Source organism: Juglans regia, chromosome 6 (genome assembly GCF_001411555.2).
Source record: "Juglans regia cultivar Chandler chromosome 6, Walnut 2.0, whole genome shotgun sequence".
In the NCBI taxonomy this organism is placed as follows: domain Eukaryota; kingdom Viridiplantae; phylum Streptophyta; class Magnoliopsida; order Fagales; family Juglandaceae; genus Juglans; species Juglans regia.
In genome coordinates, this window is record NC_049906.1 from 8,493,253 (window position 1) to 8,519,092 (window position 25,840).

The window sequence follows — 25,840 nt, forward strand, 5'->3', positions numbered from 1 at the left end:
ATTAGACGGGATAGAAGAGAGAGCTGAGAAAACCTCATTCAATGTAGGAACAGAGCACAGAATTGCGCTATCAGCATCTGAAATAACAGGAGAAATAAGAGTTGACAGATTCGGAAGAGATCTGTTCGGCATGCCCTGCAGAAAATTAGAAAAAAAATCCACTGCCCCTTGATGAAGACTCTCCGGTGAATTGAAAACCATCCCATTCAAACATCTCATTTACACCACTCTTTTGCGCCGTTTATTGGCAAGGCACGCATGGAAAAACTTCGTATTCCGATCCCCTTCCATTTGCCATTTTAATTTAGACATCTGAACCAATCTTGTATCTTCATGGCGAAGCCAAATATCTAATTCCCCAGCCGAGATAAGAAGGTCCCTTTCCGTAGATTCATCCCAATTTATATGTAATTTATTTTCAAGCTCTTCAATGTGCCTCTCAAGCGCAGTAATATGCATAGTGGTATGGCCAAAAATTTGTTTGTTCCATTCCCGCAAGGCCACCTTAGTATTTTTCAATTTGATTGCCAATTTAGTAAGACCCTGGCCAACAACAGTCGCAGACCACACCTGACGAATACACTGTAAAAACTGCGGATGGTCTACCCACATTTGTTGGAAACGAAAAGGCGAGGGGCCATAAGAGAAAGGATCCATCTTAAATTCAATAACCATTGGAGAGTGATCAGAGGTTGTGCGCAGAAGATAAGAACAAATAGCATTCGGGAAAGAAGAGGGCAAAGGAACATCCATGAATACCCGATCTAATTTTTCCCAAGACCGAACAAGGCCCGACTGCCCATTGCACCAGGAGTATTTTTTACCTTTTGATTTCATTTCAACCAAGCCACCCTGATGGATCCAATTATTGAAATCCTCCATAGCGGCATTAGGACGGGGACAACCACCATTTCTCTCAGAATTATTACGGATAATATTAAAATCACCAGCAAATAAACAAGGTTCCGAACCCAAAGAATGAGAACTGAGATCCTCCCACAAGACTTTCCTCTCATACATGTTGCACTTAGCATAAACAATATTACACAAGAACTGATAAGACCCCGTATTAACACGAAGAGAAATAAATTGCAAGCTTGTCCTCACCACTTGAACATCACGAACATTATCCCAAAAAATCCAAATTTTACCCCCAACATCAACATTAGAAATACATGAATCAAAATGTAGAGAATTCATCAACCGAAGAACTTTGTTTTGATTTTGGAACGGTTCCAAAACTGAGATAAGCTTAGGCTTGAACTTAAAAACCAAATTTTTTAACCGACGACTAGAAGTGCCAATGCCTCGGACATTCCAAACAATTATGGATTCACTCATAATGGCAAGGTAGAGGAACGGGTAAGGACCCGTAGAGAACTTCGCACTTTCTCAAATTTCTTTTTCTGATATTTTTTTTTTATTAGTTTTGCCTTCATTTTCTGAGTAATAATCTTTGTCCCGAGGTAGAATTTGCGGGGGCATCTCAGGATCAGGTTCAGACACAAAATCCTCTAACAAATTTCCCTAGTTTTCTTTCATAGCAATATCTTCCAAACAGGGGTCATTTTCCGGTATATCTTCCTTCAGTATCAGAGTGTTTGGTTCCTGGGAACTAAAAGAAAACTCAGAGGTTAGAGTATTACCTGCTTTCGCACTGGTCGCAATCTCTCCCCTGTCCGTAAGAACCTTGGGCACAATCTCTCCATCTGCTTTCTCAACAAGTCTTTCTGTTTCGATAACCTTAAGCACTTGAGCAGGGGACATTAAATTCTTGGTAATCTCAGTAAAGGTATCCTGCTCTTCAGCAACCTCACCCTCTTCTTTCTCATGAACTACCGGTTTTGATGTCTCACCATTCTGCACGTTCCCATTTGTATTTCCACCAGTAATTGTTTCTTCTTTCTTACGGCCACGATTTTTCTCACCATTCGTGATTTTCCCCACACGACATGTCTTAACATTATGTCCCTGCACTCTGCACTTTCCACAATATGCCAGTAATGTTTCATAAAGAATTTCCTGCTTTCGGCTCGTTGGTAATCCAGGAGTGCCTATCCAGAAATAAGGAATGGGTTCTTTGGCCACATCCATCTCCAAACAGATCCTAGCCCCATCTGTCTGAGTCGCACAACGTGTGGATGGTTCAATGGGTGCAGAGACGTTGGGCAGAGAATATGCGTAAGAAGGATTCTTGGTAGAAGTTGGGCAGTAACCCAGGGAGTAAGATCCACACAGGGACGTTGGATGGTTCATGTTCTTCGTTAAATTCTGGAGACCAGTGGAATGCACGGTATGCCACTCCATTCACTTCGCATGACTCACGGGATAGAGCTTTCACAAAGTCAGCCTCCGTGTTCATCCTTACAAAAACATTACGGGGAAGTTTCATGGAAGAGACCACCGGAGTAGAGGACAGACCCCAACGATTGAGTATAAATGCACGGATGGCATCCAGGGAGGGTATTTGCCGAAGGAACTTGAGTACGATAGAGAAGCGGAATGGTTCAGCCGAGCGGTTTATTTCCTCTTTTGAAAACTGGAAAAAAATTTCTCCATCCATGACTTTCGGTACACGATGAATAACATGTATATCAGGCAGGGGCTGTGGGGTCTCAGCAGCCATTTTGGCAAAGGATTGACGACCAGAACCATGGCCATCAACGGCTGCCATGCAGCCTCACCGCAGTAGCGTCACGAGCCCTGCAAATCACAACGAACCCTAGCAGAGCAGAATATGGGAACATGGGTAAAAAGGTCCTCGTGACGGTAGAGATAATCCAATCAAAAGACTCAATCAATAGACAGTTACTTGAAAGTAGTTAATTTACTTGAAGTCGTGCCCCCAAATATTACTTGGTAATATTACTTTCGTTCAACTTAAAAGTAGACATGAAAGCAAAGAGAGAAATAAATGATAAAATATACAGTTGGTGTATCTACAGTAACTAGCAAATTTGGAAATGATTTTGGTGTTCATTGTAGCTAAAATCCAAATATTTGGATTTTTGCTAATCCATTGTGATGATATTTTGGGATTTAATAGCTAAATATGTGATGGATTTTAGCTAATCCATTGAGGATGCTCTACAGGTGCAAGTTTAAAGGTACCATTAGTATATGGTACTTCAGATAAGAAGGATATATATTTTTGTTACTTCTTTTCTCATTGCAGAAAGTTTTTCTTAATTATATTATTATGGGTGATTGTTCTTTAATTTGACTGATCTCTCTCTGTGTTTTGTTTTGTTCTGTTGAATATGAACTTTATTTTGTTTTTAAAGCCATACTAAAGTCATCACAAAATCCTTCATATATGAAGTTTTGATTGATGAATAATTATTTACTATTAGAGTAATTACATTAAAGTCAAAGTGTTTCTGATAAAAGGAACAAGAGTCAAATGGTTTCAATGTGTGCAAATTCTATGATGAACTCTAAGGGGTTGGTCCAAGTGGTGAAGGTCTAGTCCTGAGGTATCACTCCCTTCAAGTTTCAAAGTTCAACACCTCATGAGTGCAAACAATCCTTTGGGTGTAACGCCCCGACTCCGAGGGTCCGGAGAGTTAACTCATATAATCTGATAATCAACTCCAACAATACTAATGTATTTCCAAATCCAAGAATATATACTTTCAAAACTTCAAATCAAACGTAAATACTTCAAATTAATAAACCATACATACTCACCTATCAAATCCTCAATCCAACAACCCAAATAAAATATCAACTTTTCTTCATGTCTCAAATAACAAACTAGAATAAAATAAAATTGATATAAGTCTCCATAAACCATCTAAATCCATTGAAATCAACTTAATAAATAAATAACATCCAACAGCAGCACTAACACCGCGAGATACCCAATAACTATTTATAGCTAATCTTATCCACAAACTCTAATACTGATTCTCAGCTGAACCATCAATGTCATATGAAAATATTATGAAGATTAAGGGGTGAGTTATCAATAACTCAGCAAGCAGAGAACATATACTAGCATGTAAACATGAGCATTTATAATGTTCGGTATGCAAACAAAATATTTACTTTCAAAATGCAGAAACAATATATTTACTTTCGAAATATATAAACAAAACTTGGTACAGAAACATTAAAGCGAAATTTTCAGAAAGACAAACTTATTCCCATAAAGAAAATCCATTGGCATATCCAAACTGAAACATTATATTCATATAATCTCATAGCATCACATCAGGACAAATACCATGTTTAACCCCCGTGGTATGGTTATAAACTACCATTATACCCTTGGCTGGGTCGTATACCATGTTTCACCCCCGTGGTAGGGTTATAAACCACCATTATACCCGTGGCTGGGCCGGATACCATGTTTCACTCCCGTGGTAGGGTTATAAACCACCATTATACCCGTGGCTGGGCCGTATTCCATATTTCACCCCCGTAGTAGGGTTATAAACCATCATTATACCTGTGGCTGAGCCTTAACATAAACAGAATGGAACATCATCAGAATCAGATCACATTCATATACAAAATCAGAACGTCATGCTAAAGTTTTCAGATGACACATCATATCAAAACAAAATACAGAATAGCTTCTGATCATTTCACATGTTCGAAATAAACAGAATCCAAAACATTTTTATTTATTCATAGCAAAAACTTTTAGATTTTCATATTCGCTCATTTTGAATAATTCAGAAAAGAATGCACTAAATTAGCTCATATCTACACCAGTTATGACAGAAAATACTTTCTCTTATATAGAATTTATGCATATACAGAATAAACATCTGAGGCCATTTTCAGATTTCTTTTCAAAAACAAACATGCTTATTTTTAAAGTCAACCTTACTTCATTTCTTTTATGCAAAACTAGTATATGAACCCTACTTACCTGACTTCTAAGTATTATTAACACCTTGAGTCGGAACTCTAGTAGTAACACCATCTAAACAAAACATATACCCAACATTTAATAAACCAATCCAGTAATCTACTATTTATTGAGTAATAATTCAAAACAACCCATTTTTAACTCAATAACTATCATAAAATTAAACCCGAACAGTCCCCTCCTCAGACCATTAGCATTTAAACCCCAATACAGCCACTAACATCTCCACCCAACAGCCAAACCCAACCTATACAACCACTTTTTTCAACACCAAACCAACCATAAAACATTTCCAAAACCAACAACAACAACTCCTATTATTAAAACATAACACAAACAACATGTCAACTCCAACCTTCAATATAAAACTTTAGTGCAACCATCATATATTTTTAATCATTCAATATTTCAAGACTTGGGTATCTGCGCCACTCATAATACACCCAATACAACTAGTTCAAACACCCATTGCACACACAGTCAATAAACCACCTCGGGCAGCCATCAATACTTCCATACGCTACACACATCAACCCAAACACCACACTTTAACATAAAATAATTAAAATAATCAAACTTAAAATCACATAACATCTCCCTTTTACTAAGCGATGAATAAAGAGAATGAGAGAGTAACGTGGCTTACCGGCGTTGGACTCTATGACAACAACTGACAAACACAAGGGGGCACTGGTCTATGGGGGAAAAAGCTCTGTGAAGACAAGAAAAAAAATATAAACTGAGTGTGTGCACAGCAAACTGAAATAAAGAGGGTGTGCGAAAAACAAACCGAAGAAAAATAAAGTAAAAGAAGGTCTATGTGTGTGCAAAAAGCAGGGGATAGACGTAAAAATTAAGAGTGAGATCAGTGAGTGGGAGGGATGGTTATCGGAAAAAAAAAACACTCCAGAGAGAGGATACGACGATGACACTAAGGTTTCTAGACCCACGAAGAAGCTGCACAGTGCCAAAACCCAAATTAAAATCACAAAATCGTCTGTGAGGCAAAGGGGAAACAGAGAACAAGAGAGAGAATGATGTCTCACCTTCGAGGAACTCAGCCAACAGGGACGAGATTTCGAGGGCTCACAGAAAATGTAGCGCCAGTCAAGGATGAACCAAAAATCTATGTAAGAGGGAGAGTCTGAGTATTTCAAAATGCAGTGAGGGAAGTTTTCAAGTGGAAAGCCGAGAATAAAACGTAGGAAAGTGGGAAGAGGTTAGAGTCAAAAGAGAGAAAAAATCGGGAAAGGGAAGATCAATGGGGAGAAACTGGGCATGACGAAATAGAGGTTACGAGAAACAAAGTAAATGAAAATGGGGGAAAAAAGATTTACCTGGAAGCGTCGCCGTGTGGAGTCCCCAGAACTGAAACAAATAAGAAACAAAATAAATTTGTGAGCCCAGGCCCTAGGCCTAGTATTACATTGGGGCTACATCCCCTTGTGAAAAGCCAACAATTTAAACAGTTTCGTATATGAAAACTTCTAAAGATGTGGTGCATTCTATGACGTTCCTTGTATTGATAAGTTTCTTCTTCTCTAAAATTAAGATGTTGTACCGATTTGATTTGGACTTTGAATGGTGTAGAAAAGGTGCTGCAAATGTTCTTTCCCTTTATACCTTTACTCTAGTTTTATTTTTAAATTTGCAATTACGTGAGAGGTGTGGATATATAAGAATTTTAACATTTGCTTATATGCTCTGCATGCTGTTGTAGGCCCTGTGTATTCGAAAGGAATTATTGTTATTAAATATGAAAACTATTCGGTACAGAATGCATGATTCATTTATATTAATTGTACCAAAAGCATGAGACTGGTTTTTGTCTCCTATAGATAATGGCCTAGTATTGCATGCATCCGTTACAGCAAAATGATTAAAGAGACTACTACTATTTTTGTGTTGGTTGAATTCAGACTTACCCCCATCTTCGTGTCTGGGTCAGAGTTGAAACAATTCACCCGGCCCACTTCATAGAGGACAAAGGCGTTTGATAGTTTATACACACGTGAATTCTGCTACACTATCCTCATTAATCACTGACTTTAAGGAAGTAGTCCAAAGCCCAACACTTGCTTCTTTTGTTACAAAAGCCAGCCGGGCAGATAACCTAGCCTTCCATGACGAAAACAGCACCAGTACTGTAGCAAAATAGACTCAACCGAATTCCACCTCCTATATTCCTTTCCTTTCCTTCCCTTTCCATTCAAGACCTGCAATATTTTTATATTATATCTAAATTTGGATGCACCAAACAACTGGCTAGATGCCTTTCATTGTCTGACCTGCACCAAAGAAAACGACCCAGGCTGAGAGATGGTGAAGATCATGTTGAGAGAGAGAGAGAGAGAGAGAGAGAGAGAGAGAGAGAGGAGATCAGAGATGGGACCATTTCTGTTTGTGGAAAACTATTATTCAAAAGACTTTTTTTTTATTTTTTTCACTGTCATCTCTCTCTGCTATGGGACTGCTGTAGTTCCCGATCGATGAGTGAGAGGGGAAGGAAGAGCACAGAATTTGGGAGAAGAATAAATTATTATACTGTGCTTCCAGTATTTTATTTTATCTACACAAGTATTTTAAATGTGCTGTGGGGAAGAGGAGATAAGGTAGTGCAACCGTACATGATAATGCAAAAGTAAATTAAAGGAGAGGCATCCCCCACCCCCAACAGCAAGATCTCCCTCTCCTGCCTTCTTTTCTATCCAATCCAACCTCATTCTCAGAGAACATGTTCCTCATGTTTTCGTCACTTGTTGACAAATAAAATAACTATTTTATTGTGTCTAGTGAAGAGAGAAGATAGTGTACTTTTTCTTTCTCATCGATCTGTACAGTGCCTTGGAATCAGGGTGCTGGAGTGGGTTTTGATCTTGTTTTGAAGCGGTTTTGCAGGCTAGGAGGGAAAAGAAAGTGCAGGAAACAGTACCATATAACACGTTTTCCTCTCTCTCTCCCTTCGCTATTTCATCTCATATCATTATTTCATTTCATCTTATTATTCAAACGAGTCCTAAATATTCAAAAGCCTTATTTGAATACAAGAAATATTTCATTTTATCTCATTATTACAATTTTCTTAAATTTTCACATAAAATACAATAAAAAATTTAACTTTTTCAAATCTCAAAACAATAATCATATCAAAAAAATAATATTTTAACAATCACTACAAGAAAAACAGATATTTGTGATTTTTTTGCCACAAAAATGACTATTTACGACGAAAACAGACTTATTTTAATTAGAAATAACTGGTCGCAAATAAACAATTTTCTTATAGTGAATATTTTATTCAACTTTTAATTTTCATTTCATCTTAACTCATTATTCAAACCGCACCTAAATATAGTTTATGCATGATTGGTCGTTCTACTACCTTGTTGTAAACATGTACGTACATTTATAGCATTTGTTAAGTTGATATATAAACGTAGCCTTGAATTAAACCCATTGAGTACTGTGTCTCGATCTGTGTATTTTTCATATACTGCTTAATTCAACTGCATCATATAAATTTACATTGGGCATAAATGAAAAGGGATATATGAATTGTTGAGCCATGATTTCTATTCTTATACCTAGCTAATACAATTCTTTATCTCGATCCATATTTATTTTTTAATATTAAGATCATATTTTTGGATTTGGTTAATTATAATAGAGTAATGCTATATGCAGCACAATCGTCGTGCAGTCATTTTGAAAAAGAGTGGGATCTACTATTAATTTTTTTTTCATATGTATTCTGTATTTATTTACTTTTTTTAAAATGATTGCATGACACTTGCATACTCACGACTGCAAGTATCATTTGTCAGTATAATATTATTACTAATATGGTAGAATTTTAACAATTTGCAATAAAAATAAAATTATGATACCATAATTTGGGGGCGCCTAAGTTGGAATGTCATATAATTTACAACCAATTGATATTAAAAAAACTATATATAGTTTTTATTTTAGATTTTATTCTCTCCATAATGCAACACTTTTAAGTGATTTTTTATATTATTGAGGGACTTATAAAACCATTTAAAATATAATACAACAGTCGACATGACAATTGAACATCAAAACCATAATAAGAGTAGCATTGTTGATAGGTACAATATTTTGTGTGTTCATTTGGATGACATATCAATGAAAGCATTCCTTTTGAAATGGAGTATAGCAATATCTAACTAGCTAGCATTGATCAACCTATTCAGCTACAGCTCCCTTGTAAAACCAAAAAACTCCATCATTTTCGTTTCTTGAAGTCGACCCAATAGACCCTAGCTAGCTAATTTGTAGCTTCGACATCCCATCATCATAGGGTGGTCCAGTACTACTCTTGATGTTCTGGTTGGGGTCCACAGTTAATATTCAGACCCACCCCTTTAATTTGGACATATCAACGTACCAAGAAAAATTCAATTTACTATTTATCATTCTACATTATATGAAAAATATCTCTATATTTTATAAAAAAAAAAATTTTTATCAGATATTATTTACCATCACACATTTCATAATTTATGAAAAATATTGTTATATTTTTTAAAAAAATATCCTACATCTTATAAAAAGGATATAAATATGAGAATTTGACTGATATTACTCTTTAAACAAAATAATCTTTATTGGCTTTTGAATCTTCAAGAATATTAGAAGTTATAATTGTCTTATTCGTTTAGGTTTCTAATAATATCTAAATATAGTGAGAATTAGAAAATTACCATGAAATTTGATAGTCGTTGAGACAGCCTAATTACTAGCTAATTATAAGTTTATAACCAACCATATTGTACGTACGTACTTTTTTGCTTACATTCCTTCCACGACCGTTCATCCCTTTACCACCTTTATGTAAGTTTTCATGAGCCTTTGCAGCAATGAGCTTAGGATTATAGAGTGGAGTAGAGACAAATTAAATGTAAAAAATTGGACTTACATTAACTTGTAGTTTGTACGTACGAGTGTTTTTTAGACATGAGTAATAAGACATTAATATTAATTGAATACCATGGGACACATTTTATTTATGTATTTTTCTCGTACTTTATTCTAGTCGATCTAGTATAATATAATGACTTCTATTTATTCGAAAACATATTGAACTACTTTACTAACCATATTCTTCTAAATTATGATAGTACCATAATCTTTAATGAACACTAATTACAAATAATTAATCCGTAATTAGTTCTAAGGATTTACTTAAGAAAAATGATATTATTTGTAGTTAAGAAAAATTTACTTCTCCACGTGTCAGTTATTGATATACTGAAAATTATAAAATTTAAAATTTAAAATTTAAATTTTAAAAAAATTAACAAAATAAATCTAATAAGTAAAAATATAAATAATAATTGTAAGTATATATAACGCTACACTTTACTTTAAATAGGTAAGAGAAACGATACATGAAAAGTTGGGATGAAACGAACTTGTTACCCATGATAACAAGTACCTCAAGTATAAAACCAACTCACACCACGCGTGTTAATATATGTCATATTAACTATATCTAAAAAAAAAATAATGTGATTATAAACTTAGTTCATTGATATCTTTGGAATAGTCTTTCAGTGATTAATGTTTTTAATCCCTACGTGATAGATGAGGTCTTCTTCTACACAGATCTACTTTAGTTTACCCTGACTCCCAGCATCTTGGTTATAAGTTCGTTGGCAATTCCATGCAGCACATGAAGCAGGTTGCATCAGAACCTGATCCATCTCGAAAAGCGTTCCATTTCAACGGGAGGATGAGACCTATATATAATGGGAACAAGTTGAACAAGCTGCTACGCGTACGCCACCTGTACATTTCCGGTGGATCAAACGGAGCCGGATCCCGGCCACCGCCAACCGGGAAAATTAGCAGTCTCTCATTTAAAGAAGTCTGGTGAGATTTCTGACATCTGTCATGTGAGTGTGGGGCTTTTGGTTTCTAAAAGATAGAAAGTGACCATTTTTAGAGTACTACTCCATCAGTTTCCCACTGGCATTCCACTCAAATGTATTGTATATGCCATTTACCCAAATTTCACAGCAAAATGATTCACATTGCACCCATCAAAACCAGTAGTACTTATGCTATAGTCCTGCCACAGTTGGTACATCTGAAGTACCCTTTCCATTTGGTCGGCCGCAAAATCTCTGAATGTGCAAAAACATTTCATACCTACCAAAATATAAAAAGAAAAAAGGTTGCAGGTTTTAATGGAGTGTGTATAATGCCATTTTAAATTTCAATTACCATTCCCAAATCAGAACTTTTAAGTAAAATGATCATATTTCTATACTTGCTAGCGGGTCTCTGAACAGATCTAATAATTATTGGTCTGCTAACATCTTGAAGAACTTGGCCCCACAAGTTTAATATTGGCCTAGATCATCAATATGATCAGCCAGTTGGCTGTGATCGATGCTCTTCCAGGCAGCAATAATCATGTGCTTGTTTTAATCTTTATATCTGAAACGATAAAGCTGGGAGTGTGTCTGATTAGAGAAAGGAGAAAGGAAAAAAAAGTAAAGGAAAAGGAAAGGATCCTTTGCAAGAGCAAAGGGTAAGAGATTGGGAAGAATTTATTTCAGTATATAATATTCAACCACTTGTATATATAGCTTTGCCAATTGCCACCTGATTGATGGTCTGTTCCCGATATCACTATTTTATTCCTTTCCTTTCTTTTCTTCATTCTTACCCTTACCCTTTTTTTCTTTCACTGAACATTCTGATAAAACTCTCGTCAGTCTATCACTCTTTCTTTATATCTTTCCCATCCCTCTGTTCATCTGCTCCTCAGTTCTGTCAAATAGTTTTTTTTTTTTAATATACAGTACTACTGCTTATTAAGCCATGGATGTAAAGCAGTTAAGGTCTGAGAACCAGATGGAGATGATGATGATGATGGAGATGAACAAGCTTCTTCCAGTATTCAGTGAGGCCTACAACAGCGCTGCTGAATTGCCACCGCTGGAACAGTTTTCTGGTGCGAGCAGCGGCAATAAAGTTGGTGCCATGCCGCAGTACATAGATATTGAACCCCATATGGCTCCTCCCTCGTTCGTAAACCTCCCATCCAGTACTGTTTCATTCTCTAACACTAACCCGATTCATCATGAGTCATCAGAACCAGTATCTTTCTTATCCAGCACCTCCGTTGGGAAGTGGAGAGGTGATTTATCTGGTGCAGGTTCGTTTTCTGCACCTTCCCAGAAGCGGAATTCCATGGCTGCAATGAGGGAAATGATCTTCCGGATTGCCGCCATGCAGCCAATCCACATAGACCCGGAGTCGGTGAAGCCTCCCAAGAGAAGGAACGTGAAGATATCGAAGGATCCTCAGAGCGTGGCCGCGCGCCATAGGAGAGAGAGAATAAGTGAGAGGATAAGGATTCTCCAGAGACTTGTCCCAGGAGGGACCAAAATGGACACTGCCTCCATGTTGGATGAAGCAATTCACTATGTGAAGTTCTTGAAAACCCAGGTGCAATCCCTGGAACGAGCCGCGGCTAATCGGCCAACTGGGATAGGGTTCCAGGTGGCCATGTCCAGTGGGAGTTACCTCCCGGCCATGGCTAAGGCTTTTCAGGCTCCTCCTCAAAATGTGCAGCCTTTCGAAGATGCTAATTAATTAATTAGCTGATCAAGAAGACAACTTGGTTTCAGTATATATGAAATGCATTTTGTCGAATGATGCTGAACATTTGTGGAGGTTGTAACTCTTGTAAAGAGGCCATGCAAGCTAGCTAGGTTCATAGAATCATATTCTCTCTATCTTTTAGGCTTGTATCCCATGCTACATTGCTATATAATAATTGAACTCAATCCTTGAAAATCAACCCCAATCCCACAGTTCTTCAATATTAATAGCTTTGAGAATCTCTCTCACTATCTATATATAGCAGATACCCATGAAGCTCTTCAAGACTTCAACGCACGGCTTAATTAAATATCGAACAATTCATGCAAAGAGAAAAAAGAAAAGCAGGCTATTTATGTGTAGGAAAAATGAAGTCCAAAACTGAGAACATATAATGGTTATGACGATTGAACATTAGCAAATTAAGAAAACTTAGGTTCTAAACTTCTGATAATTGCAAAGGATCCTGAGAATCATGATGATCATAATATATGTTTGCGGCCGACTGCAGACTAAGCAAACAATCTTCTTATATATGCATGCTATGAAAAATCTAGAGAGACTGACATGAGATGACATTGACTCGTGTCGAGGGACCATCATGCATAGATGAGAGAGAGGAAGTTTGAGAATTGTAGATACATGGAAATCCCAATGCTTTTCCATTTGAATGGTGACACCTGGGCGTACCATAAAAACCTGCTAATCCGGTCTTCGAAACGCAGAATGTGGTAAAGCTATTCACAGAACACAGAATATTGCAATTGGCGGTAACACGTGTTCAGGTCCAGCTCTGCATATATAATCAATCACTCACGCGTCCGAGACATGCATACAGGAATTGAAATCAAGAGTACTAGGAGTTGTCTATATAGTGACGGCCGGGTGAGTTTATCACCCTGTGTTTCCATGTCACATTCAATTAGGTAAGGAGGCAGCTGAAGATCATCAGCAAGAGCTAGAGAATGCATGGGAAATACGCGTGAAGGTCTGACATTGCGTAGGCGTTTAAACTGTGAGACTTGCAAGTTTTCATGAATTCCATCGTATATTCATATTTGAGAGGGTGCTATTTACAGAAATAAGAAATATTGACTAATGTGTTATATGCTAATACACCCTCTCGAGTCCAGTGAGGTGTCAACAACAGTGAGACTTGTATGAAAAAAAATAAATTTTTCTGACACTATAGGCTTGGTAAAAACATCAGCAAACTGGTCTTTAGAACTGCAGATGGATACTTTCAAAGCTTGAGAATCAACTCTATTTATCACAAAGTGATTGTAACACCCGAATCCAGCAACAAGTCATTTTTTAAAATTTTTGATTTTTGGATTTATACGTAGAAAGAGCCCAGTTACTTTTCGAGTATTATTTTTTTAGGGTCAGATGGAAAATCTTTTTTAAGGGCTGAGGAATTTATGAAACAAGTATTTTTATATTTTTAGGGATGAATCGAGGCCCAAAACTTAGAGAGCAACCCATTTATTAATAGTTTATTTATTTATTTATTTTCACTACAAAACATGGCCAAATATTTGAAATGGCCCAGTGTTTTTATCAGACCCAAGCCCTTGATAATCAAGAATAGGCCCCACGTCAAGCGCGGCTCCATACCAATTGCCATGCACGTCTCCTCCTATAAGGTTTTCCTTTTTTTGTTTAATCACCAATATAAATATACACATACTTCCTGCACGAACAAACCTCACGCCGTGCCCTTCTATGCGAAACCATAGCCAACAACTCCTCTTTGCAAACAGCGCACCACCCTCTAGCCCGGTCCTCACCCACTCGGAAAAACACCACCCCAACCTCATGGGAAGCTCCTTTCACGGCAACATCATTCTCATTGGAGTAGTCCCACCATGAGTAGACCTTGCTTCGCTGTACGCCACTGCCAGTGCACCACCCACGTGAAACCGTAGCTTCCCCTTGCTCAACCACTGCGCAGCTCCTTAAACCATCGTGCATGACCCACGACACTGCAAATATCCACCGGAAGCAACACTGCAGTAGGAACCGCCCACAGCCACGACAAACATGAAAACCACCGTGATAGCCACTGCTCTGCCTTGCACCTCCATACCCAGTCGCTGATATGCTTTGGACTTGAAGGACTCTGTTTTTACACACCAAAACAAGGGAAGCATCCCCACCGTGAGCCATGTCGTCAGGCCCCTCCACTCCGACGCCACTGCCATCAAAAGACGCCTAAGGACAAGCCTCCACCTTCGGACACTGCCTGGGTCGACGCCCAGCCCCCAAACCGTTGCAAGCCTCGCCGCCCCACGGTGAGTTTCCGTTCTCTCACTCCGAGCTCTCTCTCCATGTGACGCCCTGACCCCCTCGTATGGCAACACGGGTCACACATCCCAATGATAAGTGTCAAGTGTGTGTATATGCATAAAGTGTACAACAAAAATGCAGCGGATAATTTAAGTAAGTGAACTAAGTACCAGAAATTTAAATACAAATTTACAAAATAAATTACCTTTAAAAAATTATACAATTATTCTAAAATATATCATAAAGGGCAAATACATAAATGGGTAATAAAACAAATCTTGATACATGAGAGCAACCCCAAGTCACTGTTCCAGCGGAGCCAAAGCCTAAGGCTCGTCATTTTGGTCTGCATCAAAATCTACGATATCATAAAACGGTACCGTAGGTAAGTAATAATTCAAACAACTCACGAGATAAAAATGCATTAATGCAACCAACAAACAGATCTCAAAACCTCATTTTTTTCCGAAAATGAATATTTTCTAATGCACGCCAAATCCCAATTTAGCCCAAATGTATCCGTAAAACATAATCCGACATTTTTCCAGAAAATGATTCACACCAAAATACAACCATTTATCGGACAATGTAGGCGGGAATGGCAGGCGGGAATCACAGGCGGGACACAACCACCATCCCTACCATGTGCACCGTAGGCGGGAATCACAGGCGGGACTCTACCACCATCCCTACTTACCACCATCCCTACCGCATGCACCGTAGGCGAGAATCACAGGCGGGACACAACCACCATTCCTACCTACCACCATCCCTACCGCGTGCACCGTAGGCGAGAATCACAGGCGGGACTCTACCACCATCCCTACAGTCTCTTTCCTTTCACGTGAAAATTCATCTTTTAATAAACACATAAACATGCATGTAATCATGCGAAAACCCAGTTTTCAGTTACAAACATGAACATGCTTGCAAATGCAATAAACACAACACAATAACAATATCCAACAACCAATAAATGTAAACACAATCCAATCACACAAACAAACTTTCTCTACTAATCCATCCGACCCCTGTACTCCTCGGACTCAGTTCGACAAAACTAATCAATTCACAATAAAATGAGTTAGTGTAAAAATACATTTAAATCACGAAAGTTATTTGAAAAATACTTACAGCGCTATATAATAATTTTTGAAGGATCACGAAACTGCAAGAAGTGACAACATAGCAACAGAATAATGTCAAATGCACTGTGGCCGTGGGTCTCAAAAACTCACTTTTTAACGGGTACAAATGAAGACCCGAGATTGATAGAGAATGGCTTAGAGATGTTGGTGAAGCCAATGGTGGTGGTTGTTGGCCGTGGGTGGCGGCGTAAATGGTGATTGAATGCCAAAATGGTCAAATCGAAGATGAAGATAGATGGGTTTCACCGGTGGCAGATCGGAGCCAAGGATGAGTGCATTAGGTAGCTGGGAGGTCGATGATGGTGTGGTGAAAAGGTGGTGGCCAACGGTGGCACAATAGCAGCGCGCGAGCACCAAAAGCCGTGCGGCTTGAAGCTATGCGTGGGGGAGTTTCGCGGTGCTGGAGGGGCTGAAAACAAAGGGGTGGGGTCACTGGGGGTGGGGAAGGAGGTGGGCTGGGCGGTGAGGCACACGGTGGCGCGCGGCGGTGGCTGGGTGGAGGAGAAGCAACGCACGGGGAGAGAAAGGGAGAGAGGTCGCGTAGTGCGCAGAAGAGGAGAGAGAGAGAGAGAGGAGAAAAAAAAGAAGAAAAAGGAGAAAAAAAAGTGCGGGAAAGAAATGAGGTTCAATCCTCACATCTTGGGTCACAAAAATGATCCAACGGGAACGATTTCAAAATAGAAAGTAAAATAAAATAATTCAAACACAAAGATTAAGTAAAATAAAATAATTAAATCCAACAACACAATAAATTTTAAAACCCACAAACAACTAATTTAAATTAAAGAACAATTTAAATAATGAACAATAATTAATAACAAGAAAATACATTGAATTAACAATTAAAAATCCTAAAATAATATAATGTAAATCATCTGAAATTTAAAATAAGAAAGTTCATAATCTTACTAAATGCGATAATTTACTTAGTCAACACTCCGTCCCTCTCTCTTTCTACGTGGGGTCTCTCGCTCATCTCTCTCTCTCTCTTACCAGTGCTCAGCCACCCTTTTTTTGTCGTAACCATCGCCCTCACCACCGTAGACAGCCGCCCAACTCGCCGCCCGTCGAGCTCTCAATCTCTTGGTGAGCCTCTGCCTCACAAACTACTGTTTTGCTTTTACATAACATGAGTTTTTGTCTTCAAATAACAAAGCTTCTTCTTAAGCTTGGGTAATGTTTTGTTTAATTAAATAAAATTACATTATTACCCTTTGAGCTACAAGTTGCGTTAAGGTGTTTGAAACTTTTAATATGAGTTAGTAATCTCTAATATATTTATGTTTACAGAGATATTTTAAGTAATTTAAATTGGTATTAAGTAAGGCTTTTCTTTCAAAAGTAAATGATAATGTTGTAATTTTATTATGATCTAGTTTATTAAATAATTTTTGTTATATAATTTAAAATATTTTGGTATAATTGTTTTATTTAGTATTAAATTTGATAGTTTGATCCTTTAATAGTAAATAAGTTAAAATTTAATATTTTAGCAAAGGTCAAGTTGGATACTGAAGAATTTGGGTAGTGATGATATTTTTGGGATTGAAAATTTAGGTTTTTGAGGAATTAAAATAGGTGATTCTAGCATTTTAGGCTTAAATATTAAAGTACGTGATCGACTAAAAATTTACAGAAATTACGTGATTATTTTATAGGTGGCGATTAATTTTTGTTCGGCGGTTTTGAGGAAATTTTTGAAAAGCTAAAAAGTCCAGGTAAACGGGATTCAGATACTAGATTTTAAATGAATTATTGAGACTGAGGTTGACTTATTGAAAACTTTGCATATTTTGTGATGAAATGAGAACTTGGAATGTAATGCCCCGTATTTACGTGTATTTTTCATTAAGTAATTATTACATTTCTTATGATTATGGACTTTCTTGTTTTAAATTTTAGATGATTTACGTGATATTATTTTATGACTTTTAACTGTGAAATTTAAATTCAATGTGTTTTATTGTTATTAAATTATTGTTCATTATATAAAATTATCTTTATTTTAAATTAATTTATTGTTAGATTTTATTATTATTTTATTTAAGCTATTCAATGCGTTCAAATTATTTCATTTAACTTGATGTTTTGAAATCTTTTTTTTTTTTTTTTATCATTTTTGTGACCCAAGATGTGAGGATTGAACCTCATTTTTTTCCCTAACTTTTTCTTTTTCCCTTTTTCTTTTTCTCCTCTTTTTCTTTTTCTTCTTCTTTCTCTTTCTTCTTTCTTTTTTTCCTGCTTCTCTTCCAGCCCGTGCGACCTCCCTCCCTCTCCTTTCTCTCTGTGCGTCTCTTTCCCCTAGCCTGCCGCCGTGCGCCACCATCCAGCTACACCGCCTAGCCCACGGCCTTCCCCACCCTCCAATGTCCACACCGACCCTGGTATAATTTATAACGATTTAGAAATAATTAAATCATATGTAAGCTTATATTTTAGAATGATATATCAAAATTATAGATAAAGTTATTTAAGATCATTATAAATCAACCCTGAACTGTAAGTAAGAGTTAATTAGGGCATAACTAAGCTTATCTCGGTTATTAATAAGTGGGACATAACTTAATTATGTTCATGATATTAATTGCACACAAAAAAAAATATTAACAAGAAAGAAAGGAAAAAAGAAAAATATGGTTCACATTAAGAATCAATTAAGGTTTGGATATGTTGTTGAGGCAGGTTTTCAAAGTCCTTTTCGGTTTTTATTTTTTACCAAGTTTTTAATCAAATATAAATACTATATGAAACATAAAAGATATATTAAGTGCTTTTATTTTATTTTATTTTATTTTAGTAACTCATTTTATACAAAATTTGTTCATTGGTTTTTTTAAATGTGTACATCTACTTAATTTTATACACTTATTAGTTAAAAATACTTGAAATTTTTGTACTTATTAATATTGAGAAATGTGTTTTTTTTTTTTTTTTCCCTTAGTCATGAATTTCATTTTCATTTTCTTTTGCATACTTTTGTTAAAACAAAATGCTTAGCCAGATGTTTTCATTTTATAAACCAACATATTTTCAGTTTAAAGATATATTTCGAGTGCTCGTGTGTAATATTGGTTTAGTTTCATTATTATGAAATCATCATTTATTTTAAAATTTTAAACTAATAAAAAAAATTATTTTTTATTTTATATCTTAACAAGTACGGCATCATATTGCATTATAATTATATGAACAACATTACACGTTGACAAAAGGATAGGAAGGATATTAGGTTAATAATAAGTCAAGAATTTAGATTTATTAGTAGGTAATTAATTAGGTATGATAGCTTTAACCACAATCCAATTAATTCGGTGATCAAATTTCAAAGATCTTAAACCTGCAACCTACCTAGCTATATATCTATTTATATTTATATGAGCTTAGCTAGCAAGCTAGCTATATACAGCTTGCATGTACAGTTGCTTAGAGGCAATTTTTTTTTTTTTTTTTCTTCTAAAGTTCTTAGAGGCAAGTTATTAAAATACTTTTAGATTAACAAATATTTGAGACCACCGGCCATATATTATTATCAAGCTAATGAAATTCATGTCAAAGAAGTCGATTTGATAAATATATTTAAATCTCTGAAAAGATATATATAACTTTTTTTTTAAAATTTTTTTTACATAATTATATTTTAAATGAGAATTATTTTATAAAATAATTTATAAAAATAACATAATTTTATATAAAAAAAATCCTAAATTTGAAATAAATCTATATAAAGAATTCATGCATGTAGAAAAAGTTGTATTAACAAATAATTACTCTTTGTCAATATAAATTATTACTCTGTCAAAATAAATTATATTGACAATTAGCTAGTATTCCACTTAAACGCGGAATGGAAGCATCGACCAGCTGGCAACGTCGGTGCTTCATTATCTTGAGTCTTAACTACTATTTTGTTTCTAATGGAAATTTATCAACCATAACTTTACTAATAATGTTTTATATAATTTTAAGTTGTACAAATTTTGTGTATATATATATATATATATGTTTTTTTAAAAATGGTGTCTATAATTAAAATATATATATATTTTTTATGTGGATCTTAAATTTATTTATTTTTTTCAAAAAGAATACATGAAATTATTTATATATTTTAAGACTGCAAATATTATTAATCTAACTTTATTAAACATCTAAGAAGTTTGTGTCCAATCCCCAAAAACTCCCCGTAATTGTGAGTTTCAATTCTTTTTTCGAACTTGAAAACCTCAACTCGAAAAGAGATATATACAGATGTATAAATTAAGTGCTATATATAACATTTATTATTATTCGCGTGTATGTTTAGGCAGTATTAAGTAATATATTGCATAATATATATAAATATATATATATATATATATTGTAAAATTTACTTTATATATATGTTCATCTCTTTGTTATTGTTTGAAGTTTTTTCAAAGGTAGACAAAAACTTTCCATTGAAGTCTTAATTCCATTATAAATGCAGATCGAGTCCAAGAATTAAGCTAAAATGACAAGGACAGCAATCCATTGTTTATTTGTTCAAACTAGTACAGCTTACTTAGGAACCATTAGTAAAATATGTAAAATCACTACTTATTTCAAGAGTTCAATTTGATGGAAGGAGGTAGATATATATATATATATATATATGTATATATATTTATAGCTGCTGGCAACTCATCCATCCTCGGTCTTCTTCTTCATTACTTCTAAACCATGGCGCCTTACCATGATAATACAAAATTCTGTGATTGTTTTTTCATGCTTAAGCCAGAAGAAGCTAGCTTATGGGAGCTTGTTCGCTTTATGCTTTTCTCTGAATCAGAAACAAAAAGATTCATCGAATGCACTGAAGAGCACAAGCGAGATTTTTGGCGCCGATGGTACATCTTCAACTCCCTGCTTTTGCAGAAACTCTTATCCTGGGGAAAAGTACCCATGGTTCAGATCGGAAATATGATGGAGCTGTGGCTGAATCTTCTTTCAGGAAACGGGGGATTTCTCATGCTATTTTCTAATTTTATAAAAGGTTTTGATTGTTTTCTACAACTTTTCCAATCTGCATGAATAAATCGTATGCATGTGGTTATAAAACTTTGGAATTCCTGATCATTAATCTTAATATTGATGATGATGATATATATATATATATATATATATATACATAGTAGAAGCACATTGTATATTGATCATGGGGTTGTCCATTTACATATGCATGCAGGAGAGGTGGTGTGGCCGGAACGGTCATCGGCGACGTTCACATCTGTGTTGGGAAACATTGATGGAAGAGTGGAGTTAGACAAAAGCATTAGACATGACAGCAGAAAATACAAAACATCGCTTGCTATGATGGCTTCCAAATTGTCGTATGAAAATGAAGCATTTGTTCAAACCATAGTCAGAGATCAATGGAACGTGAGTATAATTAATTAACTTGGCAAAAAATATACATATCTTGATCTTTTTTTTAATGTTTTTTCACTTCTTGTACATGTGATGGCCGGCTATGAAGATTAATGTCTTTTTGTTCATATTTTGCGCAGATGGAAAACTTGGGGTTCTACAACTTCTGGAATGGTAAGTGACATGAACTCTTACAATTCTTGATATAAATGTTAGCCTCAGGCCTGGTTTATGTCTTTTGATCATGCATGCTATTGGGACGGATGGTCCCAAACGATCACAATATGAATTGCAGTTTTTTTAAAAATACATAAATTTAATAATATTCACTTCTTTAACCATTAAAAAAATTAAAAAAAAAAGAATTGGTCCAATTCATCTGTTGAAAAAGCTTTTCCCCCGAGTTAAAGCACATGATCAATCTTCTATCAATCTATTTTTTTCAAAAGATAAAAAAGGAAATATCTTTTGATCTCTTGAAATATTGAAATGAGAACTAATACAGACACAAAGAGATTACACAAAATAAATACACAAACAAATATGACTTCATAGAATCTGTTAGATCTACTTTATAATAAAAGTAACTTTATAATTTAACGTACCACATCAAACCACATCAGTTTGTAGGTTTATTTTTGTGTAATTACTTTATGGTTAAAGTATTTTCTATAATTATATAGTTGTAATATATGTGGATCCACCGAGTGTTATATCAATTGAAGTTACATAAATTACACATATAGCATGTTGTAATATATAATAGAATGAGAGTCGTCGTTCGTATTCCGAGACTATCAAATAATCTTTCAAATTTCTATTTTATGTGAACAAGAGGACTACAACGTCTGTCTCTATCCGGGTCCATCTTGACATTTATGATCATGATCATGATGATCATCACCTTGCATGCTGCATTATTCTAGCTAATGGCTTGTCATTAGTACTGTTCATCTGGGCCGAATTTTTTCCTGACCCGATCGGAACTCGGAAAACCGGATTCTGGTTCTAGGTTCCGACCCGGATCATAATGGATCCAAAACCCGGATTGCAAAACCCAGACCAACACGGTTAGGGACCAGGGACCCAGGTACCGGGTCAAACCCATTGATTAAACCCCACCCCAGCTCACTTGACCCCCCTCTCTCTCTCTCTCCGTCTCTCTTACTCTCTCTCGTTTATTTGCAGCGAAAACCTAGTCTAAACTGCCACCATCCCCTAACCCCTAATTAGCTGTCTCTGTGGCCATGCGACCTTGGAATTGTCCCCGACTCACTTCTCTCTCTCTCTCTCTCTCTCTCTCTAGTCTCTTGCTCTCTCTCTAGTTGCGCTGCGGCAGAAGTAGAAACTCTAGGTCCCTAGCCGCCGCCATCGTAACCCCGTCGCCGCATCTCCTTTGCCGTCGCCGCATCTATTTGCCGTTGAGATGGGTTGTGCAGTGGTGGATGGATTCTTTGACCATCTGTTTGCTAGTGGGCATGTATTTTTTGAATGTTTGGAAACTTGTTTTTTTTTAATCTGTATTGGGTATCGACTTTCTCTATTTTATCTATTTGGTTGTCGGGAAAGTTGAAGGAAAAAAACCCAAATTTATTTATTTCGTCCTTTTCACTCTCTGTTTGTATAAATAATTTACTCATCCATGCTTGTTTCAGTCCAAGAGAAATTTTCATAAACACAATAGTTGAGTCCAGTGTATCTGGAATTCTTGATGGTGAAGTCGATGGAGCTTAAAAAGCCTTCTTTCATCTTTGTCTAAAGGATTTTATTAAAAAAAAAAAAAAATCCGGATACGATCCGGAACTCGGATTTCCGGGTTTTAAAAACTCGAATTCACCTATGTTCCGGCCCGGGTCTGACCCGGACCAATCCAGTCCGGGTTTGAAACCCGGGTTCCCAGGTTGGAACCCGGATGAACACCCCTACTTGTCATGAATGATAGACATGGATATTTTTTCATATTTATTATCAATAAGCAACGAGTATTTGTACCAATTAAGCTAATATTATTTTATATAGTACGTAATAGAGAAACCATCTAATTAATTAGTGATGTTGTCTGGAGTTGAAAGCTATATATATATTTAATAAATTAATTATATATATACTGCCCATTAAATTATTAATTTGACTAAAATATGGAAATTTGAAGCGAATTCAATACACATAAATTATTATTATAGTCTAGTACTGTTAGTTAGTTATCTACTGATGTAAGCATTAAGCAAGGAGCCCTATCAAATATATAATATTAATTAATTTGTCAAAAGGTGGACTAATTAATTTGTATTTTATCAAGATCAGATTAATTAATAACGTATGAATGAAGGCATTGCATTTGATGACTAAGAACAAGAAAATTGAGTAGTAAAACACATGAAAACTTGTACGCGCTTCTAATTTCTTGCCAACAACCAGCTCATGAATTAATTAATTTATAAGATCGAATAGTTCCTAAACATATCTTATGTAAACACAATATTAATATATCAGTGATCATGCAACGAATTATATGGCTCTTATATATCACTGATATATTTATATATATATACACATACATACATACATACATACATACATGCAACGAGAGGGGTGCCCTAGTAGATCACCGATATATTTATATATATATATATATATATATCCATCTCTATCATCACTCTCCTTGCCACTTGTGGGTCGACATTCCTGAACAATTTTATCTCTGGCAAATTTTTCTTTTGGTTGGTAACATTTGTGACTTGTGACTAATTCAGTCTCTATTTTATAAATTGAAGATCAATGATATCATGCAATGAAAAACTCTACGTACATGATCTTTTTAAGTATCATCTTGCAATATTTCGATGTTATTTCTGGCCCCCATTTTAAGCAAGCTTAAAAGCAAGTAGCTCTAATACATGAATTATTGACAGATTTCTTAGGGCAAGCTTCAACACAAGCAATCATGTTGCAAGACACGAGTTCTAAGCCTAACTTGATTGTGGTGGCATTTACGGGAACCCGCCCGTTCGATCCAGTTGCATGGGGAACAGATGTCGATTTGTCCTGGTTTGAGATTCCAAACGTGGGCAAGGTCCACAGTGGCTTTATGAAAGCTCTTGGCCTGCAGAAAGATACAGGTTGGCCTAAGGAAATAAACCAATTAGGAAGTCATGACCAAAGACAGTTTGCTTATTATGCAATAAGACAAAGGCTGCGAGAAATATTGCAGAAGAATGAGGGAGCTAAGTTTATATTAACAGGACACAGCTTGGGTGGGGCATTGGCCATTCTGTTTGTGACTGTGCTAGCAATGCATGAGGAGGCATGGCTGTTGGAGAAGTTGGAAGGGGTTTACACATTTGGGCAGCCAAGGGTTGGGAACAAACAGTTTGGGGATTATATGAAGGAGAAGTTGAAAAAGTATGATGTGAGCTATTTTAGATTTGTTTACTGCAATGACTTGGTTCCCAGGGTCCCTTATGATGATGAATTTATTTTTTTTGAGCACTGTGCGCCATGCATCTACTTCAACAGCTTCTATGAATCAAAGGTCAGTCCTCTCTTTCTGGACAAATTATATCTACTGTTATATAGGAATTACGATATTACTTAACACAATGCATGACATGCATTTTGATTGGAATTCAGGTTTTATTGGAGGAGCCGAATAAGAACTACTTCGGATTGTTCTGGGAGATACCGAAGTACGTAAATGCAGTTTTTGAGCTAATACGTGGTTTCATAATCCCGTATATGAAGGGTGAAGAATACAAAGAAAGTCTGCTAATGCAAATGTGTAGGGTGATGGGATTGATCATTCCGGGATTATCAGCACATCTTCCTCCAGATTATGTTAATGCCACCAGATTGGGATCCTTACCTACGGAACTCCAAAACCCAACGCATGATGATCAGCACAAGCTGGATTCTAAAGCTGAGTAGTACTACTCATGATTGATTGGTGAAATCGTAATAGCTTATAGTTTTTCAGGGTTTTGCTGATTTCAACATGAGCGAATAAAACTATTGGTGAAATTATATACAGTAGCTTACTTTTTAGGGTTTGTTGATTTCAACAGAGGAAAAAAAAAAAAAAAAAGTCTTTCAAGAAGTATCTATGCAAATTACTAGGATGTCTTTTTACTTCTAAACCCACTCCCTACATTTTGGGAGTTGTATTTTAATTAAGGTTAAAGGAACAATATATATATATATATATATATAATCTATATTTTCTAATGACATTTTTATAACCAATATCACATGTACTTTACATATATATATATATATATATATATATCAATTTGAAAACCAAGCTATATATGTGGGGACATAATCTAACCATGGGCTCCACATGAGTAAATAATCTAACTATGTACTGCAAAAAGCTGCATGTGGACCAACAAATTATAGGTCACCTAACAACATATGTTAATACATAACTTGCAAAAGACGAGAAAAGACAAGACATGCATGTTCACTGATAAAAGAAAAGATTCTAACAAGCAAATTA

General features: G+C 35.8%; 3 protein-coding genes across 4 annotated transcripts; 2 read left to right on the forward strand and 1 right to left on the reverse strand.

Moving 5' to 3' along the window:
- Window positions 1-219: 219 nt before the first annotated feature.
- LOC109022269 lies at window positions 220-1,341 on the reverse strand. The gene has a single exon (XM_019005131.1). The coding sequence runs from the start codon at window positions 1,339-1,341 to the stop codon at window positions 220-222; it is 1,122 nt and encodes a 373-aa protein (XP_018860676.1).
- A 9,413-nt stretch (window positions 1,342-10,754) lies between these two features.
- LOC109022271 (transcription factor HEC2-like) lies at window positions 10,755-12,684 on the forward strand. Of its 2 annotated transcripts, XM_019005134.2 has the most exons (2): window positions 10,755-10,780; window positions 11,753-12,684. In XM_019005134.2, the coding sequence occupies exon 2, from the start codon at window positions 11,771-11,773 to the stop codon at window positions 12,512-12,514; it is 744 nt and encodes a 247-aa protein (XP_018860679.1). In that variant the 5' UTR covers window positions 10,755-10,780; window positions 11,753-11,770; the 3' UTR covers window positions 12,515-12,684. The 2 variants fall into 2 exon arrangements, with proteins under 2 accessions (XP_018860679.1, XP_018860678.1); XM_019005133.2 differs by lacking the exon at window positions 10,755-10,780 and having other exon boundaries at window positions 11,732-12,684.
- A 7,940-nt stretch (window positions 12,685-20,624) lies between these two features.
- Window positions 20,625-25,403, forward strand: LOC109022268 (triacylglycerol lipase OBL1-like). The gene is made up of 5 exons (XM_019005130.2): window positions 20,625-20,971; window positions 21,164-21,357; window positions 21,486-21,519; window positions 24,258-24,877; window positions 24,976-25,403. Exons 1-5 carry the CDS (start codon window positions 20,659-20,661, stop codon window positions 25,267-25,269), a joined length of 1,455 nt encoding a protein of 484 aa, XP_018860675.1. The 5' UTR covers window positions 20,625-20,658; the 3' UTR covers window positions 25,270-25,403.
- Window positions 25,404-25,840: the final 437 nt, after the last annotated feature.